The sequence below is a fragment of the Brienomyrus brachyistius genome, chromosome 9 (assembly GCF_023856365.1).
Source record: "Brienomyrus brachyistius isolate T26 chromosome 9, BBRACH_0.4, whole genome shotgun sequence".
In the NCBI taxonomy this organism is placed as follows: Eukaryota; Metazoa; Chordata; class Actinopteri; order Osteoglossiformes; family Mormyridae; genus Brienomyrus; species Brienomyrus brachyistius.
In genome coordinates, this window is record NC_064541.1 from 13,630,551 (window position 1) to 13,644,992 (window position 14,442).

The following is a 14,442-nucleotide window of genomic DNA, read 5'->3' on the forward strand; positions in this document are numbered from 1 at the left end:
GCCTAATTTTTCTTAAACGATCTTTTCATCAAGTGAGGTTAATCCCAGGGGTGCGTCCCTGGCCATAGTGCCGTGCTGATCGGAGAGTGTGGGAGAAATTTGGAAGGGGGTCTGACTGCAATTCCAGCAGGTCGGGCTAAGCTCAGAAACAGGGCTCAGTTTGTCAGCCTCGATCATCTCTGCAGGTGACAGCCCCTGAGTTGGAGGCTCCGGATGGATTTCCGGAACCTTCCATCACTTCTGCCAGCCATTCAGAAGTCATTCCCGCTCAAAGTGTGCAATATCCATCTCAGAGACCTCATTTTCTCCCAGGAAAAAAAACTGCAAAACAACTGAAGGCTGCCTCAGCGCCCGCCAGTCCTGCTTCTCTACCTGGACTTTCTTCTTCTTCTGAGGTGGCCAAACTGTTTATTTTTAAACGTATGAGCTTTTGTTGAAAACATTTGGCCACAAAGAAGCTAGGAGCAGAGCGCTTTGCTGTCATCTCATGGCTCCCGGCTTGCAGGTTACGCTCTGGCCCACCCACCATGTGCTCATTAGATCAATGATGCTCAGGAGACAGATGTGAAAGTCTGTTGCAGCCGGGCAGGTGAGAGAGCAGAGAGGAGATCAGGGCAGAGTCTCAGCCGGCTGCTTTCGTGTCAGTCCGTAAACTCTTTGTTTGCTCTGCTGATCATACTCGTCGTTCCCTGAAAATGAACTCAATTTCAGGTGAATTTCAGATAAATACACCCCCCAACCTAAGCACACCTTGATGTTTCTTCTGAAGATCAAGAAATGTTATAAAAAAAATATACCAGGACCTGCTTCTTTTATTAGCCAGAACACTTACGCCACCCTGTCGGACACACCAGGTGCCAAAGATACGTTCTTTCAGGAGTTCTACTGATATTGAAGCATGGCTTTAAAGAATTTAATATCCAGTCACCTAGACAGGGTTACCATTAATAACATTCCCAAGCAGCTGTTTAATATAAAGCCTTGTATAGCAGGGACCTTAGGACCTATTGAAATATTAAAGTGCTCTTTGTGAAAACATTACGACACCTTGATGAATGAAAGTCGGGGAGAACTGGGCCCTTTTTTTGGCTCCTTAATCAGATTTGTGCCCGTTGTGTGTGAGCCGCCCGCATGCCGAAGCCAGGCCTGTCCTTAGCACTGACGGCAGACGCAGTCAAACTGGTTGTTTCCGATTCATCACTGCTGACAGCGGCATTGTTTCGCCGTGTACCAGAGCTCCACGCCCCCACCCACCACCCCCGCCCTATCTTCGAGCCGCTCATCAGTGTGCATACGGGGAGGGGGGCTTAAACCCCTGTCTATGTGGGCAGCCCATCCTCGGCAAAATAATGACCTCCCCCCTCACCCACAACACAGCTACTAACACACAGACGCACGGACCCAGACACCTACACGCACACAGTCGCAAACTGAGATCCACACACCTTTGCTACAATCACCTAAAATGAACTGTTTGCAGGGGGACAGAGGGTGCGATCTCTCACTGTTAGGTGAGTGTCCTGACCTGCCCGTCCGATCCTCCTGTGTGCCACGCCCCCCTCGTTACCGCATGTGAATTCCTGATTGTTCTCAGCCGTCCTGCATTTCCGTCCCCTAGTCTATTTAGTCCACGTTCCAGCATGTTCCCCAGTCCTGTCATAGAAGTGTTTTGCCGTGTTGTTTTACCAGCATTAAACCCCTTGCTTTGGATCTCCGTGTGCCCGACCCTGATTCCCCGCTTCCCATTCGCTCACCCTGCACACGGTCTTCACAGTGAGATTACAGTGAGAATACAGTGAGGTCACCATGTTAGCAGAGTCAATCGGATAAAGACATGAGTGATAGACCGTCAAACGTCACGATACCTGTAAAAGACGAGATGCTCTGCTTGCGCCTAATTAAGGTGTTTTTACATAGTAATAGCATATTTTGGCACCTCAACTCAGAGACTGGAGAATAAATCTGTTCAAAATAGCGGCATCAGTCTCATGTGGAGAGAATGGCCTCCTGAAGACAGATTTTTGGGGCACATCAGAGCGGGAGCTGTCCTGCGCCCGCGAGACGCTGTTTCGCCTCGGCTTTAATTAACTCCACTCCAGGGCCGGTGGGAAAATGTCAGGCCCAGCATGGTCTTTCACCCAAAATGCTTTTATTCCTGGTGATTAGATCAGGATTCTGAAGTCCACAGGGGCTAAGGAGACTTGCCAAGGATGACGGGGAAACGCAAACCGCTGGGATACTAAGCAGACCCAGGGCACAGCTGGACACACGTGGAGGAAAGCGCCACGCGCGGTGGGACTGGGGGGGGCAGCGAGCCGCGTCACTCTCTCTTTACGATGTAATGAGCGAAGATATCAGGCCTGTAAGGTATAGTGAACTCCATGGAGCCTCAAACTGCCCCACCGGGAGTCCTGTGGCAAAGCTGTTCAGGAAACCTTCCCAGGTAGCTAACGACAGGCCTCCGAGCGACTTGTTCCGGCGTTGAAGATTGTCCGTGGGCTGATACTCTGAAACCCTCTTCTAAGAGCCTAACATCCCTCATCCTCTACTATGGAAAAGGCCTGATCGTCTGATACAGTCTCTGTTCTTTCGTAGGTGTCTTCAGCTACGGTGATGCTATATTTCCCATATTGACTTAAGTCTAAATATAAGCCAGCAATATCAGTCAAGATTGACATGACTGACTGATGCCGATTTTTTTAGCAAATATTGGCTGACACCGATATGTTGACTGATATCTCATGTGGGTGGGACTCTGTTAATGCACTTTGTAGTCATCTTAGAGACTTTCACGAATGTGGCAAACCGGCACCAGCACATCCAGATCACGTCAGTGGCCCCAGCACCATAACACATAAACATGCAAATAACACATAAACACGAAAGGAGGCTGCATGCATTAATATTCCACTCATTCGTACATGTGTTCAGCTGTGAAGCACCCAATGAATGCTAAGGTAAAAAACCCCCATACATTCCCACTAGTGTCAAAAGCTGAGCTTTTTCATTTAAATGTTGCTTGAAATGCATGTGGAAAGCCTCATCCCCATCAGTACCACTGAAATCCAACAGCGTTTAGAGAATGTATCTCGCAGTAATTTAATTTTAGCAGAAGGATTCTGTGGGTCGCCAAGGCTAATATTAAACATTAACTCCAGTCTAAGTGGGAGTTAATTGCTTTGCCGAGATTAAAAATTGAAGGGAAATCCGTGGCCTTTTAAGATGTAAAGTGCCCTCCAGCCCCTCAGACCACCTCCTAAACCAGTTTCCGAAAAGTGCCTTTTGGTCTGAATTCTTTTCTTTATGTATAGATTTAACAGCAGCCTGCCGTTTCAAAACATTTTTCATTAAATTTCAAATTGAAATGTAGGTTCATTATCTTCTGCAGTTATGTAATTAGCGTGAACAGCGTGGATGGTGACATACTCCCTCGCCAGTCACAAAATTAGAAGGTTCACTGCCAGCTAATTTACAGATCATGACCCTTACTTTTTCTCATACAGGTCATGCTGAGCCAGACACCATGTCAGAAGAAGAGAGGGTACCAAAAAGACAAAATGCCTACTTACCCGTCAAAGCAAATGTAGAGCACTGACTGCGTATGTGCCTGAATTGGTGCGTATAGGTGCTTACCTGTCTATTACGTGTTAGTATGTGTGTACAGTATGCTTGGTAAATACATTTCGGTTTGGTTCCCTTTCTCCCCTGGAAGCGGTCCTTCGGATGGTCACGAATGCACACGCGCATACGACTGGCAAAGCCACCTCACCCAGCCAGTGGGCTTCAGGTTTTGCTTCTTAGCCACTGACTCCATCTGCTGGTAAATTGGAAGAAACCTGAGGGGAGAACAGGAGCCGGTGTTCCTGAAAATGTACGAGGAATTTGAAAGGAGTTTGTTGTTTCATAAGGTGACCTGCTATGCAGACCCGTCGGTCTCTTAATTACAGTCATCTTCTGCTGATGAATAATTTGTGAATAATTATTCATTTTCCGTAATATTTTTTCGAAAACATTTTGCAAATCAAGCAGGCAGACACTTGATTTCCGTATAACCAGTAGAACCTTTAAACAGTCAGGAATGGAAAATGGATCTATTTGTATGTTAGACTTATCTAACAGATATCTGAGACGGTAAAAATTTTCCACAACAAAAGTCCGTTGAAAAGCAATGTTTAACCTCTGCGCACATTCCGCCCGCACACAGTTCCCTTTTTATTTAGAGTCAAAATGTTTTGACAGGCTTATTCAGTTCTTGCAATTCTGTTATTAATTGCAGTTGCATTCACTGGCTCCACAAATGTTTGGCGTTTTATGTTATTGCAAAAGTGTTACTAATTAAAAAGCACCCTGCAATGAGACTGCTTGTCAATAAACTTTTAAATTTTCTTATAACTTTGTTATAAAATTACAGAAGCCGGCAACGGCAGTGCTTGCAATTAGTTGTTGATGCCGTTATCCCGAGATAATTCTCTCCGAATAATTACAAGGATACACACATTGTGACGCCGGGGCAGTCATGCCGTACGCAGCGTTGCTCCTATATGTACTGTCTTACTTACTGCGTCCGTCAGTGTATTTAATGTTGAAATTAGGTGTTGTACCCGTAGGGTGTTTTACCATAAAGGGCGTGTCATGTCAACCATCACTTAAATGCCACAGCCATTTTGAGTATTGTTGCTGACCATGTGCATGCCCCCATGGCCAGAATTTACCCATCATTTAATGGTTACTTCCAGTGTGACAATGCACCACGTCACAAAACAAAAGCCTTGATTCATGGACACCACTGTTAGTGCGCTGTTCTTCAGGGGCCTTAATCCCCAGTCACTGGATCTGAAATCTAACAGAACACCTTTGGGATGTGGTAGAAGGGGAGATTCGTAGTATGCTGAAGTGGGTAGAATGCACTACATTCACTACAGTAATTTTCGCAGGTGACCTTTAGAAAAAAATGTACTCGATAGCGGAAGTTTTTAGTTGTTGTCGAGTAAATCTATAGTGAAAAAAAATAATTTACTCCATTACATTCAATTGTTCTCTCGCCTCTATATTTTAAAATATTTTTGTTATGTGTCTATGCCGAAGACTCAACCCAAGACAGGGTGTCCTGACAAAATATTTTTTATTCGTATTTCAGTTACTTTTATTTACAGTAACAGTACTTTTTCTTGAATAACGTTGGCTTCTCTTACCGACCTTCGGTAGTATGCATGTGCAGCTGACAAATCTGCAGAAAATACGTGATATACTCATGTCAACATTGACCAGGACCTCAGTGGAATATTCCCAACATCTTGTGAAATCCATGAAACGAAAAACTGAAGCTATTTTGAGAGCAAAAGGAGGCTCTACATAAGAACATAAGAACATAAGAACTATACAAACGAGAGGAGGCCATTCGGCCCATCAAGCTCGCTTGGGGAAATTACGCTCTAGTATTATTACGATGTTCCTAAAAAGTGCTCAGTAAGTGTGCATCTCGTGGTGTACAGTGTCTGAAAGAAACGCCTTTCTGACATTAGTTGTGCTGTTCCTTTAAGACAGTCACTCATTATTTAGCGTCACTAACTGGATGACGTAATCTCCCTGCGACCGCAATCTGTCAGTACCATGTGAATGTCGCCGTATAGCGTTAGCTAATGTTTATATTTTAAGGTAAGTGCTTTGAAAGGTTCTGTAATTATTTCCCGACAGATCAATATTCATAAATATTATAAGGGCGGCACCCCTGAAACATCGTGCACTAACAACGATGAGACTTTTTTCTGTGATGTTACCGGGTCTGGCTGTTTCTCATTATGGGACTGGCAAGGTCAGAAGCAGCCTCCTCTTGGCTTCAGGAAGACTCTTAGTGTAACCAGATCCAATTTCCTCTGAAATGTACTCTCTGTTCACAAAATGGTTATGTTAAGGGTATTGTATACATGCGTATTGTAAAATAACCTCCCGAATATTTTACTGTCAGAATGAGCTAGCTGTCCAAACCGGCGGTCGTCCTTAAGTGATTAATGAATCAGGAAATATTTCTTTATTTACAGTGGACTCGTAGTTCACGAATCAGTGGCTTGATGTTTAAAGTGAAAGTTTATGCTGTTGAACCCTTGCTGTGTGTTCTGCTGTGCGTAGGTCCGATGAGATGTTGGAGCTACCTGCCTTATAGGGAGACAGTAATGGCCACCAGATTATCGAGCCGCTGGGTCAGGCTTCTGGGGAGCCAGGGTCCCCAGGTCATCGCCTCGTGTCAGGCTCGCCTAGCTGGCCATCCCATCCCTTTTCTTGCTGTGGCCAACGCAGAGCCATTGTGGGCCCGGGCTTTGAACCTGCACCCCCAGGCTTGGACATTGTGCGGAAGGCACAGTCTTAGCACCTGGGAAGAAGAGAACCTCAATGTTCCAAGGAAGACAGAGCTGGACGAGCTGGTGGAGAAGGCTTCCAGCCCTCGGGAAGTCCTGCAGCTCTGGGCCGAGCGAGGTGCCAATGCCAACGAGACCGCCCTGTGCGTCATTCAGCTGGCTCGCGTGGTCCTGGAGAAGGGGGACTCCGAGCACTCAGACCTGCTGCAGGACCCACGGCTGCAAACCATGCTTGAGCAGGTGTCGTCTGAGGTAAAGTGGAGAGCGGTTTCTCTTGGAGGTTTGTGTGCTGAACCAGCAGCAGTGGGTCTCTCACCTCTGTCACATACACATTTATTAGTTAAATTTCAGCTTATAGTAAGATTGAAGAAATCCTTTGGGTGACAGTCTCCCTGGCATATAAATAATACCTTGTCAAGTCAAACAGTGAAAATTGGTGAGCATTCGAAAGCACGGCCATTACTGTATATGCTACCATCCACTGCCCCTCGAGTGTGTTCGTGACGCACCCTTGGACGCTTCCTCCAGGTACGCAAGGTGTGGAACGGCTCTCTGGTCAGCCTCCTGCGGGCACTCACCTCACTGGGGGTGGCTTCGGACACGCCTGTGGTGGCCTCCCTCCAGACGGAGGCGCTGTGGCGCGTGCGGCGTTTCAGCTACCGCCAGCTGGTGTACCTGTATGAGTGGGCGTGCGGCCGGGGAGGCCCGCAGGCAGAGGAGTTGCTGGGTGCTGTTGTTAAGCAGCTGGAGTTGCGCTGGACCGAGTTGGCAGATGCACGAACTGTGGCTGCTCTGATGGCCCGGGCAGCCCACCTGCCCCCCTCGCTCCTGGACAGGCTGGAGGACAAGGTGGGTCTCTCACTGACAGGACTCAGCCTGTTCCAGACCATGTGATAAAAGATAAATCATTTATTTGCCAAGTACGTGTACAGGTACACTGGAATTCTTCTCTCTGCCTACCCCATCTTGGTCTTCATAGCTTGGGGGGTGGGGGTTACAGCACAGCGACAGCCAGAGCTGGGGGGTAATGGTAAACCACACTGATCCGAGGTCCGCTGGTAAGGCTCTCTCGCCCCCCTGCATCACAGGCGTTGGAGCTGGTGGAGCGGTTCCGGGCGGAGGACATCCGCAAGGTGGCGGTGGCTCTGGCGTCGCAGGGCCGGCGCTCCGTGCCGCTCTTCAGGGCCCTATCCTACCACATCCAGCAGAAGCCCTCGCACGAGCTGAAGGCCTCGCTGCTGCTGGACCTCGTCTTCGCCTACGGTGAGGGCAGTGGCAGCCGTGGGTCCCCTGGAGGGAAGAAATGCTCACTTGTCCACATTCTGAGCATCACAGAGCTGAATGCCTACAGAGTCTCAGTATTTAAGGTTAGACTTGGAGGAGATGGGGTGATACTACTGCCCCCTGTCAGTCACTGGTGGAATGACTGCTGAGAAAGCGGTAAAATCTTTCAGGTCCTAAAATAATCCCACCCCTTCCAGACCTGCTCCTGACTAGCTGTGTTTGATTTTTGTGGTCACTCTGTTCATTGGCCTGTCTATAGAGATTGTGGCTCATGCGTGAAGTTCCCTATAACCTCCCCTCCACAGCCAAAGTGAACTTCCATCACAGCCAGGTGTTCCAGCGGATCGCGGGCGACCTTGCACCCCAGGTCCCCCGGTTGAGCCCCGGCGATGTGACCCGCTGCGCCCGCTCCTTCTCGCACCTCAAGTGGCTCCACCAATCGCTGTTTGAGGGCTTTGCCGAGGTACTTTGCCCCAGGCTACATCGGGGGGGCATGCTGTTGTTACCTTCAGCAGTTTCCAGGATATGAAACTTCACTGCAGCCCAGCACCATGTTCCTGCACAGTGTGAAGCTCTAAACCCTTTGGGCTGCTTTCAGATCTGTTCACTGAATAAACTGCCATTCTGTTCCCAGTCCCCAAAAAATCCAAACTTTTCAGAGGGTGGGCTGTCTTTTACAGTGGCGTGCCTGCAATTGGGCAGACTGGCTGTCACTCACACTCCCTGATCCCCTTGTCCCTTCCCACTAGCATTACACTCAGCACTGGCAGAAGTACAGCAACTTACAGCTCTGCAGCCTCCTCCTCTCACTCGCCCAACTCAACTTCCAGCCTAGCAAGAAAGAGCAGTTCTATGGCCAGGTGAGGTATGGGTGGGGCCTCATAAGGTGTGGGCGGGGCTGTTTGATGTGTGGGTGGGGCCTCGTAAGGTGTGGGCGGGGCTGTTTGATGTGTGGGTGAGGCCTCAAGGTGTGAGCAGGGCCCCACAATACTGATATCCATCCATCCATTTTCCAAACCGCTTATCCTCTTGGGTCGTGGCGGGTCAAGAGCCTGTCCCGGAAGCAATGGGCACGAGGCAGGGAACAACCCAGGATGGGGGGCCAGCCCATCACAGGGCCAATACTGATATCCTTGCTACTAAATTGTTATTCTAGATACGTTTCTGTTTTCATGCATAGTTTTCTCTTAATGTTACACCTACATGTTGAACACAGGCAGTTTCGGGCCAAAAGTGCTTGATGCTCAGTGGGCGGTCGGTTGAGGCATGGTGTTCTGAGAACTTCATCTTCTCATGCAGGTGCATACTGCCCTGGAGGGGGCGCTGTCAGAGCTGGAGCCCTTCCTGCTGACTGACCTGGTGTGGTCTCTGTGTGTGCTGCAGCAGGCCCGGCCTGACTGTCTGCAGGCTGTACTAGACCCTGCCTTCCAGCTCAAATTGGCAGGTGCGTCATCTGCCCTCCTGCGGGGTTTGAAATGTGCCTGTAGAAAGGCACTGTGTTTGGGGCCGTTACTGCAATCCTTAGGGGCTCCCCAGTGTGAATGTGTCCTCTATTTTGTTTTTTAATGGCTGTTTGAAATGTTACAACATCAGAGGAGCATTTTACAGCCCCGCTTTAACACACGTTGGTATTATCTAGGTAAGATTCAGAGTTTTTCAAAGGGCAGCCTGTCGTACTGAGATTAATTCTGTCTGATGTGACAAGAGGCGCCCGGAGGCCTGTCTTTATTCCGCCAAAGATGGATGGGCGGAGGCAACGATCTCCGGCATAACATGAGAGTCAGACTGCCGCCTTCAGCGAGTCACGTGGCCGAGAGGCCAGGTGCTAATACCACTTACAGCCTGCAGATGGCACTGCAGGCATTCACTTTCCAACCACTGGTGCAATTATGTGCTGAAATCTTAATGTATAAAAATCAAGCTTATTATTAAAAGGATTATTTTGGTTTATCTATCAATAATTAATGCTCGTTTTACAAAATATTAAAAAACAGCCAAATGTATTCGCGGTTTCCAACTGATTTGTATAATTAAGTGAGTATTTTGATGACGTGATCTTCTGTTTCCCCCTCTAGCTTGACATAACACTGTAGTCCTGCTTCTCAAGTGTGCCACACCATCATGGATGATAGACTACAAATGCCACAATGCACTTCCTGTTATGGAAAGAGTTGATGAGCATGCCCCCTAGTGAGGGAGCTGGGGACTGAAAGGGAATAGCTAAGGGCGGGGAACTGCAGAGGCTGCATCTGAGGTAGCAGATGTCTGACATAACGTCGGTCGGTTTTGAGTCAGTCTTAACCTTAATTGGGTTAAATTTATTCTGGGCTGTCTAGAAGCAGGGCTAGTGAGTTGGGGCTATGGGACTCACTCAAGGGCACAGGAGACTAACCTGGCGAGCCACACCCCACCCCACTCAAAAAGAAATATCTGAGACGTGCGGGCTGGAGACAGGCTTGGAGGTGGGGAGACAGACTCGAGTCTCCCTCATTCCTGCTTTTATTTGCCTCTATTACCCTGAGTGTGTCTCATTTCTCTAGTGTTAACCGCTACACCCTTGACAGGTTATGGTCAGACAGTTTATATCTTAACTCAGTTATTCCTGCAGTTTCATGCAGACATGAGTAACAAAAGATAAACGGCGTCACTACTCTCCAGAGGCTGCGGGGGAAGCGAAGGCAAGGAGGCTGTCGCACGTACTGTGGTGAAGGGTGCACAGTGCCTGGTTACACACACTCACCCTTTAGTACTGTCAGGCTCCTTATAAATGCCTTTTAAATATTAAAATCTCATAAGGGATGCGGAGCTTGTCGTTGGGTGATTTTCACGTTCAGAGTAACGTTGAGGCTCCCTGACCAGCCTGTCAGTGTGCGTCTGCCCATGTTACTCTACGCCAGTTCTGCAGCTAATTCGGCAGCTGTTAGCGGTGTGCTCAGGGCGTAGGGCGTGGTCCTTCCTGGTCGCAGGTGTTCTCCGTGCGTTAATGCGCTGACCGTGTCTCTTTCAGGGGGCGCACCATCGCGCGTCGCAAGCTACGGCCTCAAGCTCCAACACATCGCCTCCACTGCCCAGCTCGAGATCCTCTGCCCCCCGGGGGTTGTCTCAGACCCCAGCCGGGCATCCCCGCCCTCCGCCCTGGACGGCCAGCCCACCCCCCTACAGAGCAGTCTGCATGAGGCCCTGCGTGCCTTGGTTGGCGGACTGGAGGGGGGGTACCGAACCGGGGTCATCACCGTATTTGGCTGGACCATAGGTGAGAGCACCACTGGGATCTGGGAGACAGGGAGGTTTTTCTAAATGAAAACAATGAGACTGTCATTACTGACCCCCCCCTCCTGCCACCCCCTTGCCGATGGGGGTGATTTCAGTCTGGTATGACATCACTGGAAAGTCTAGTAGTTAGCAGGGAGAAATAAGGAAAGTGATAATCCAGGAAGAGGGGGCTGGAGGTGGGAAAACCCTGTATCTCAACAGAGTAGAGAATTGTGCTAACAACCCAAAGGTTGTGGGTTCAAATCCCAAGGAGCATGTGCAGATTGGACCCATTCATGCTACTGTCGCTTTGAATAAAAGCATCAGGTAAATTAAAAAATTAAAACCAGGCATTTAGAAACAAAAGTGGTTTATAAAGACCTTGATTTCAGTTGCGGCCCCCTCGCCCACCAGGGGGCATCAGAACGGCTTCCTCTAATGCAGTGTCACTGTAGGCCAGTGCCTCGCAGACCGGTCCTTGGGGACTGCCAGGCCGTCTGTGTTTCTGCTCCCTCCCCGAGCTGGGTGGAGAGTCACCGCTGCAGGACAGCTGAAGTTTGGCTCTTGGATGCCCCGTCCGTGCGTTTCAGCACTGACTCTCTTCGCGTTGGGGCAGTACGTGTGCTGATCCTCCTTCGCTTCCATCTTCACTGTTGCATCTCCTGTGTTCTCCTTCCATCAGACGGAGAGTTGGTCGTGGACTCTGACAACAAGCCCATTAATTTGCTGGGGCTAAAGGCTTCCCACCTGCCTGGGGGCGGGGGGGTCAGCCCACTGCCTCCGGGGGCCCACAGGTGAGCCTCCCCCCTTCCTGTGAAACGTGGTGTGCACAGTGCTGTCCCGGCCTCGCCCTTACCCCCCCCCCTCCGCCCCCCCTCACCCCCCCTCTCCACAGGATCGCCTTCCTGGCCTCCGAATTCTCCCACCACGGCTCCAAGGGCAGGGAGCTGCTGGGCCGTTATGCCATGCGACAGCGCCACCTGCAGCTGGCCGGGTTCCTCACAGTGCCGGTGAGTGGGCGGGGCGCCATGAGGTCACATGGCCACATGTCTCTGCGTGGGCGGGGCTGTCTGTGCGTCGGCCCGCCTCCCTCTGCTTGCGGCATTAGCCGATGTTTATATCTGATACTTGTTTACTCGCTGCGTGTGTCCGTTTGCTCATTTGCTCGGTGGGCTTGGCGCACTCACTTCGAAGGGAGCGGCGTCACTCTGCTCTCTACTGCAAGGAACAGATAGATATAAAGATTTCAGGTAATTAGCTGCTAATTGTACCAGTTAGAGCCTCGGAAGCGGCAGCCAGCAGGGATGCAGCCTGAAATAAGCCTCGCGTGCTTCACTGTGCTTTCAGCAGCCCAGCTTCTACAGAACGAGTCCACTTATGCAACCGACCCCCCCAACCCCCCGCGGCACCCTCTCTCCCCCCACCCGCTGTCCCTCCCCCTGCACTGTGGTCACTTTAAAAGCTCCACACTCCTGGAAGCAGCTTTTCTGACTCTGGCTCTTGTACAGGCTTAGAAGGTCTGGGGCGGGTCCCAGTAGAGGTGTCAGTATCCGGATCCCTCATTTGTTCATGCACACGGGAGGGGTCTGCGCGGCGCCCCCTGCTGGAGGTCATGGGTTACTTACCGAGTTCTTACCGTGACCCAGGTTGAGAGTGATAGAGCCCTCTGTGAGACGTGTGTTCAGAATGAGAGCAGATCAGGTTTAATCCTGTAATTGGATTTACACGGTCTGGGGATGTTTGACATCCGCCGGGTGTGTAGGTAACGCCGCTCACTCCAGCGACCTCTGACTCGGGTGGAGGGTCCTCTTCCCCCTTTAGCCCATCAGTACATGGTTCTCCTGCCTGAGAGCTGTAGCCCCCTGCCCTTCCACTGGACTGGTCTAGGCCATGAAAGGGTAGTGGAGTCTGTAAGACATTTCTCAGAGTCTTTTCCTCAGAGGCGCTGTTCTTACCTTCCACCTCTATCCCGCTTCTTCAGGTCCCGTACTACGAGTGGGCGGAGCTAAAGGACGACCGACAGAGAATGGCCTACCTGAAGGACAAGATGGGGAAGGCCGTGGCTGAAGACATGGCCAAATAGCGTCCCCACCTGACCATGAGCCCTGTTAAAAATAGGAAAAAAATGACATATGGCACCAATCAAGAACCAGATCATCCCATCTCCGCTCCCCAGTCCTCCTAATGCCTGCAGCCATTTTCCTCTGGTTGCCTAGGCAGTGCTTGGGGGTTTCCCTGTTGCCATGGGGATAATCAAGGGGCATTCCTAAATGTGTAGGCTGGAATCTGCTGAGAGCAGGTGGTGTGATGAGGGGGAAAGAGCTGCACCACAATACAGGGATCCTCACATTCAGAAAGTCCCATTTGCTCAGAAGATTCCGGTTGGAGCAGCTCCGCTTTCGAAAGCTGCCTTTTTATCGTCTCTTCTGCTGTCAGATTAGTCAAAACGCTGCGTTGTGATTCACAATTAAGCGGCATGGAAACATAACCCAGCATGCAAGGGGGTAGCATCCCTCCCGAGACCCCTCCCCAGTCACCATGCATGCTGCTTTCATCCTGACGGCCCTCTTAATCAACCTTTTCCCGTTAATTAAGCCATAATGCAGTGACATGTGTAAATCACATTAGAATGGACAGTGAACAGCAGACGGATTCGGTGAAATGTCATTTTCATCATGTGCTCGACATCCATCGGAATCTGAATTAACGCTTGAACAGTTGAATTCTACGTTCCCTTGAGTCTGGTTCCCCACTGCAGACCAGGGGTGTTTCTCAACACCAAGAACGCGAAGATTGCACTTTGATCTTTGCTAGACCAGTCTTAACTTGCCTTACAAAAACAAACTTGGGCGCAATGCATCATGGGATTGGTCTCGTTTGGCAGGAATGCAGCCAACGTGTCCTTGATATTTGGGGTGGGTCAAGAATGACCTTCAGCAATGGAAGGGTAACGGGGAAGTACGCATGCTGAGAAACACCCCCGCTGTCCGTGGGGCATTTGCTGTCTCAGGGGTAAAGTAGAGGTACCAGGCCTAAAGCAGCTTGTTTTGGTGTAACAGAGTGATGCTTGGCTTTCTGGGCTGACGCTCCTTCCCAAAGTCACACATCGAGCTGTCTGTCCCTTTCATGCCCCCATAGTCCCCCGCAGAACTACAACAGCAGGCCCCAGCCCGAGCAGGAACTGGGTCTTGGCTGCCCTCTTTCCCCTGGGCTTCACTGATTCGTGGATCCCCCCCCCCCCAGCGTGTGAACAACAGGACGGTCATGTACGCCCCTGGTGCGGAGCGGAGAATGTGGTTTGCTGGACTCTGCTGTTGTTTTTTATTTTTATTTTTTGGTGTCAAAGTAATAAACATCACGTTTGTTTGAAGTTCTCTGTAAGTGTGTGTACTGATAAAGCAGTAAAAGGATCTCGGCGTGATGGGACCATGCCGGACTAGTTCCAGAAGCATCTGCTACACTGCCAGTCAGAAGATGATGAACATCCTGTGTTTCGGCATTTTACGTTAAACTCCAGGCACTGGGCTCAGTGTGCAACCCTGAAGGACATCTG

At 50.1% G+C, this 14,442-nt stretch overlaps 1 protein-coding gene across 1 annotated transcript; it reads left to right on the plus strand.

Moving 5' to 3' along the window:
• The first annotated feature begins 5,555 nt into the window (after positions 1-5,555).
• Positions 5,556-14,259, plus strand: tbrg4 (transforming growth factor beta regulator 4). The gene is made up of 11 exons (XM_049025957.1): positions 5,556-5,655; positions 6,127-6,605; positions 6,882-7,202; positions 7,442-7,616; positions 7,943-8,100; positions 8,387-8,497; positions 8,937-9,081; positions 10,645-10,890; positions 11,572-11,683; positions 11,785-11,899; positions 12,871-14,259. Exons 2-11 carry the CDS (start codon positions 6,132-6,134, stop codon positions 12,970-12,972), a joined length of 1,959 nt encoding a protein of 652 aa, XP_048881914.1. The 5' UTR covers positions 5,556-5,655; positions 6,127-6,131; the 3' UTR covers positions 12,973-14,259.
• The last annotated feature ends 183 nt before the right edge of the window (positions 14,260-14,442 follow it).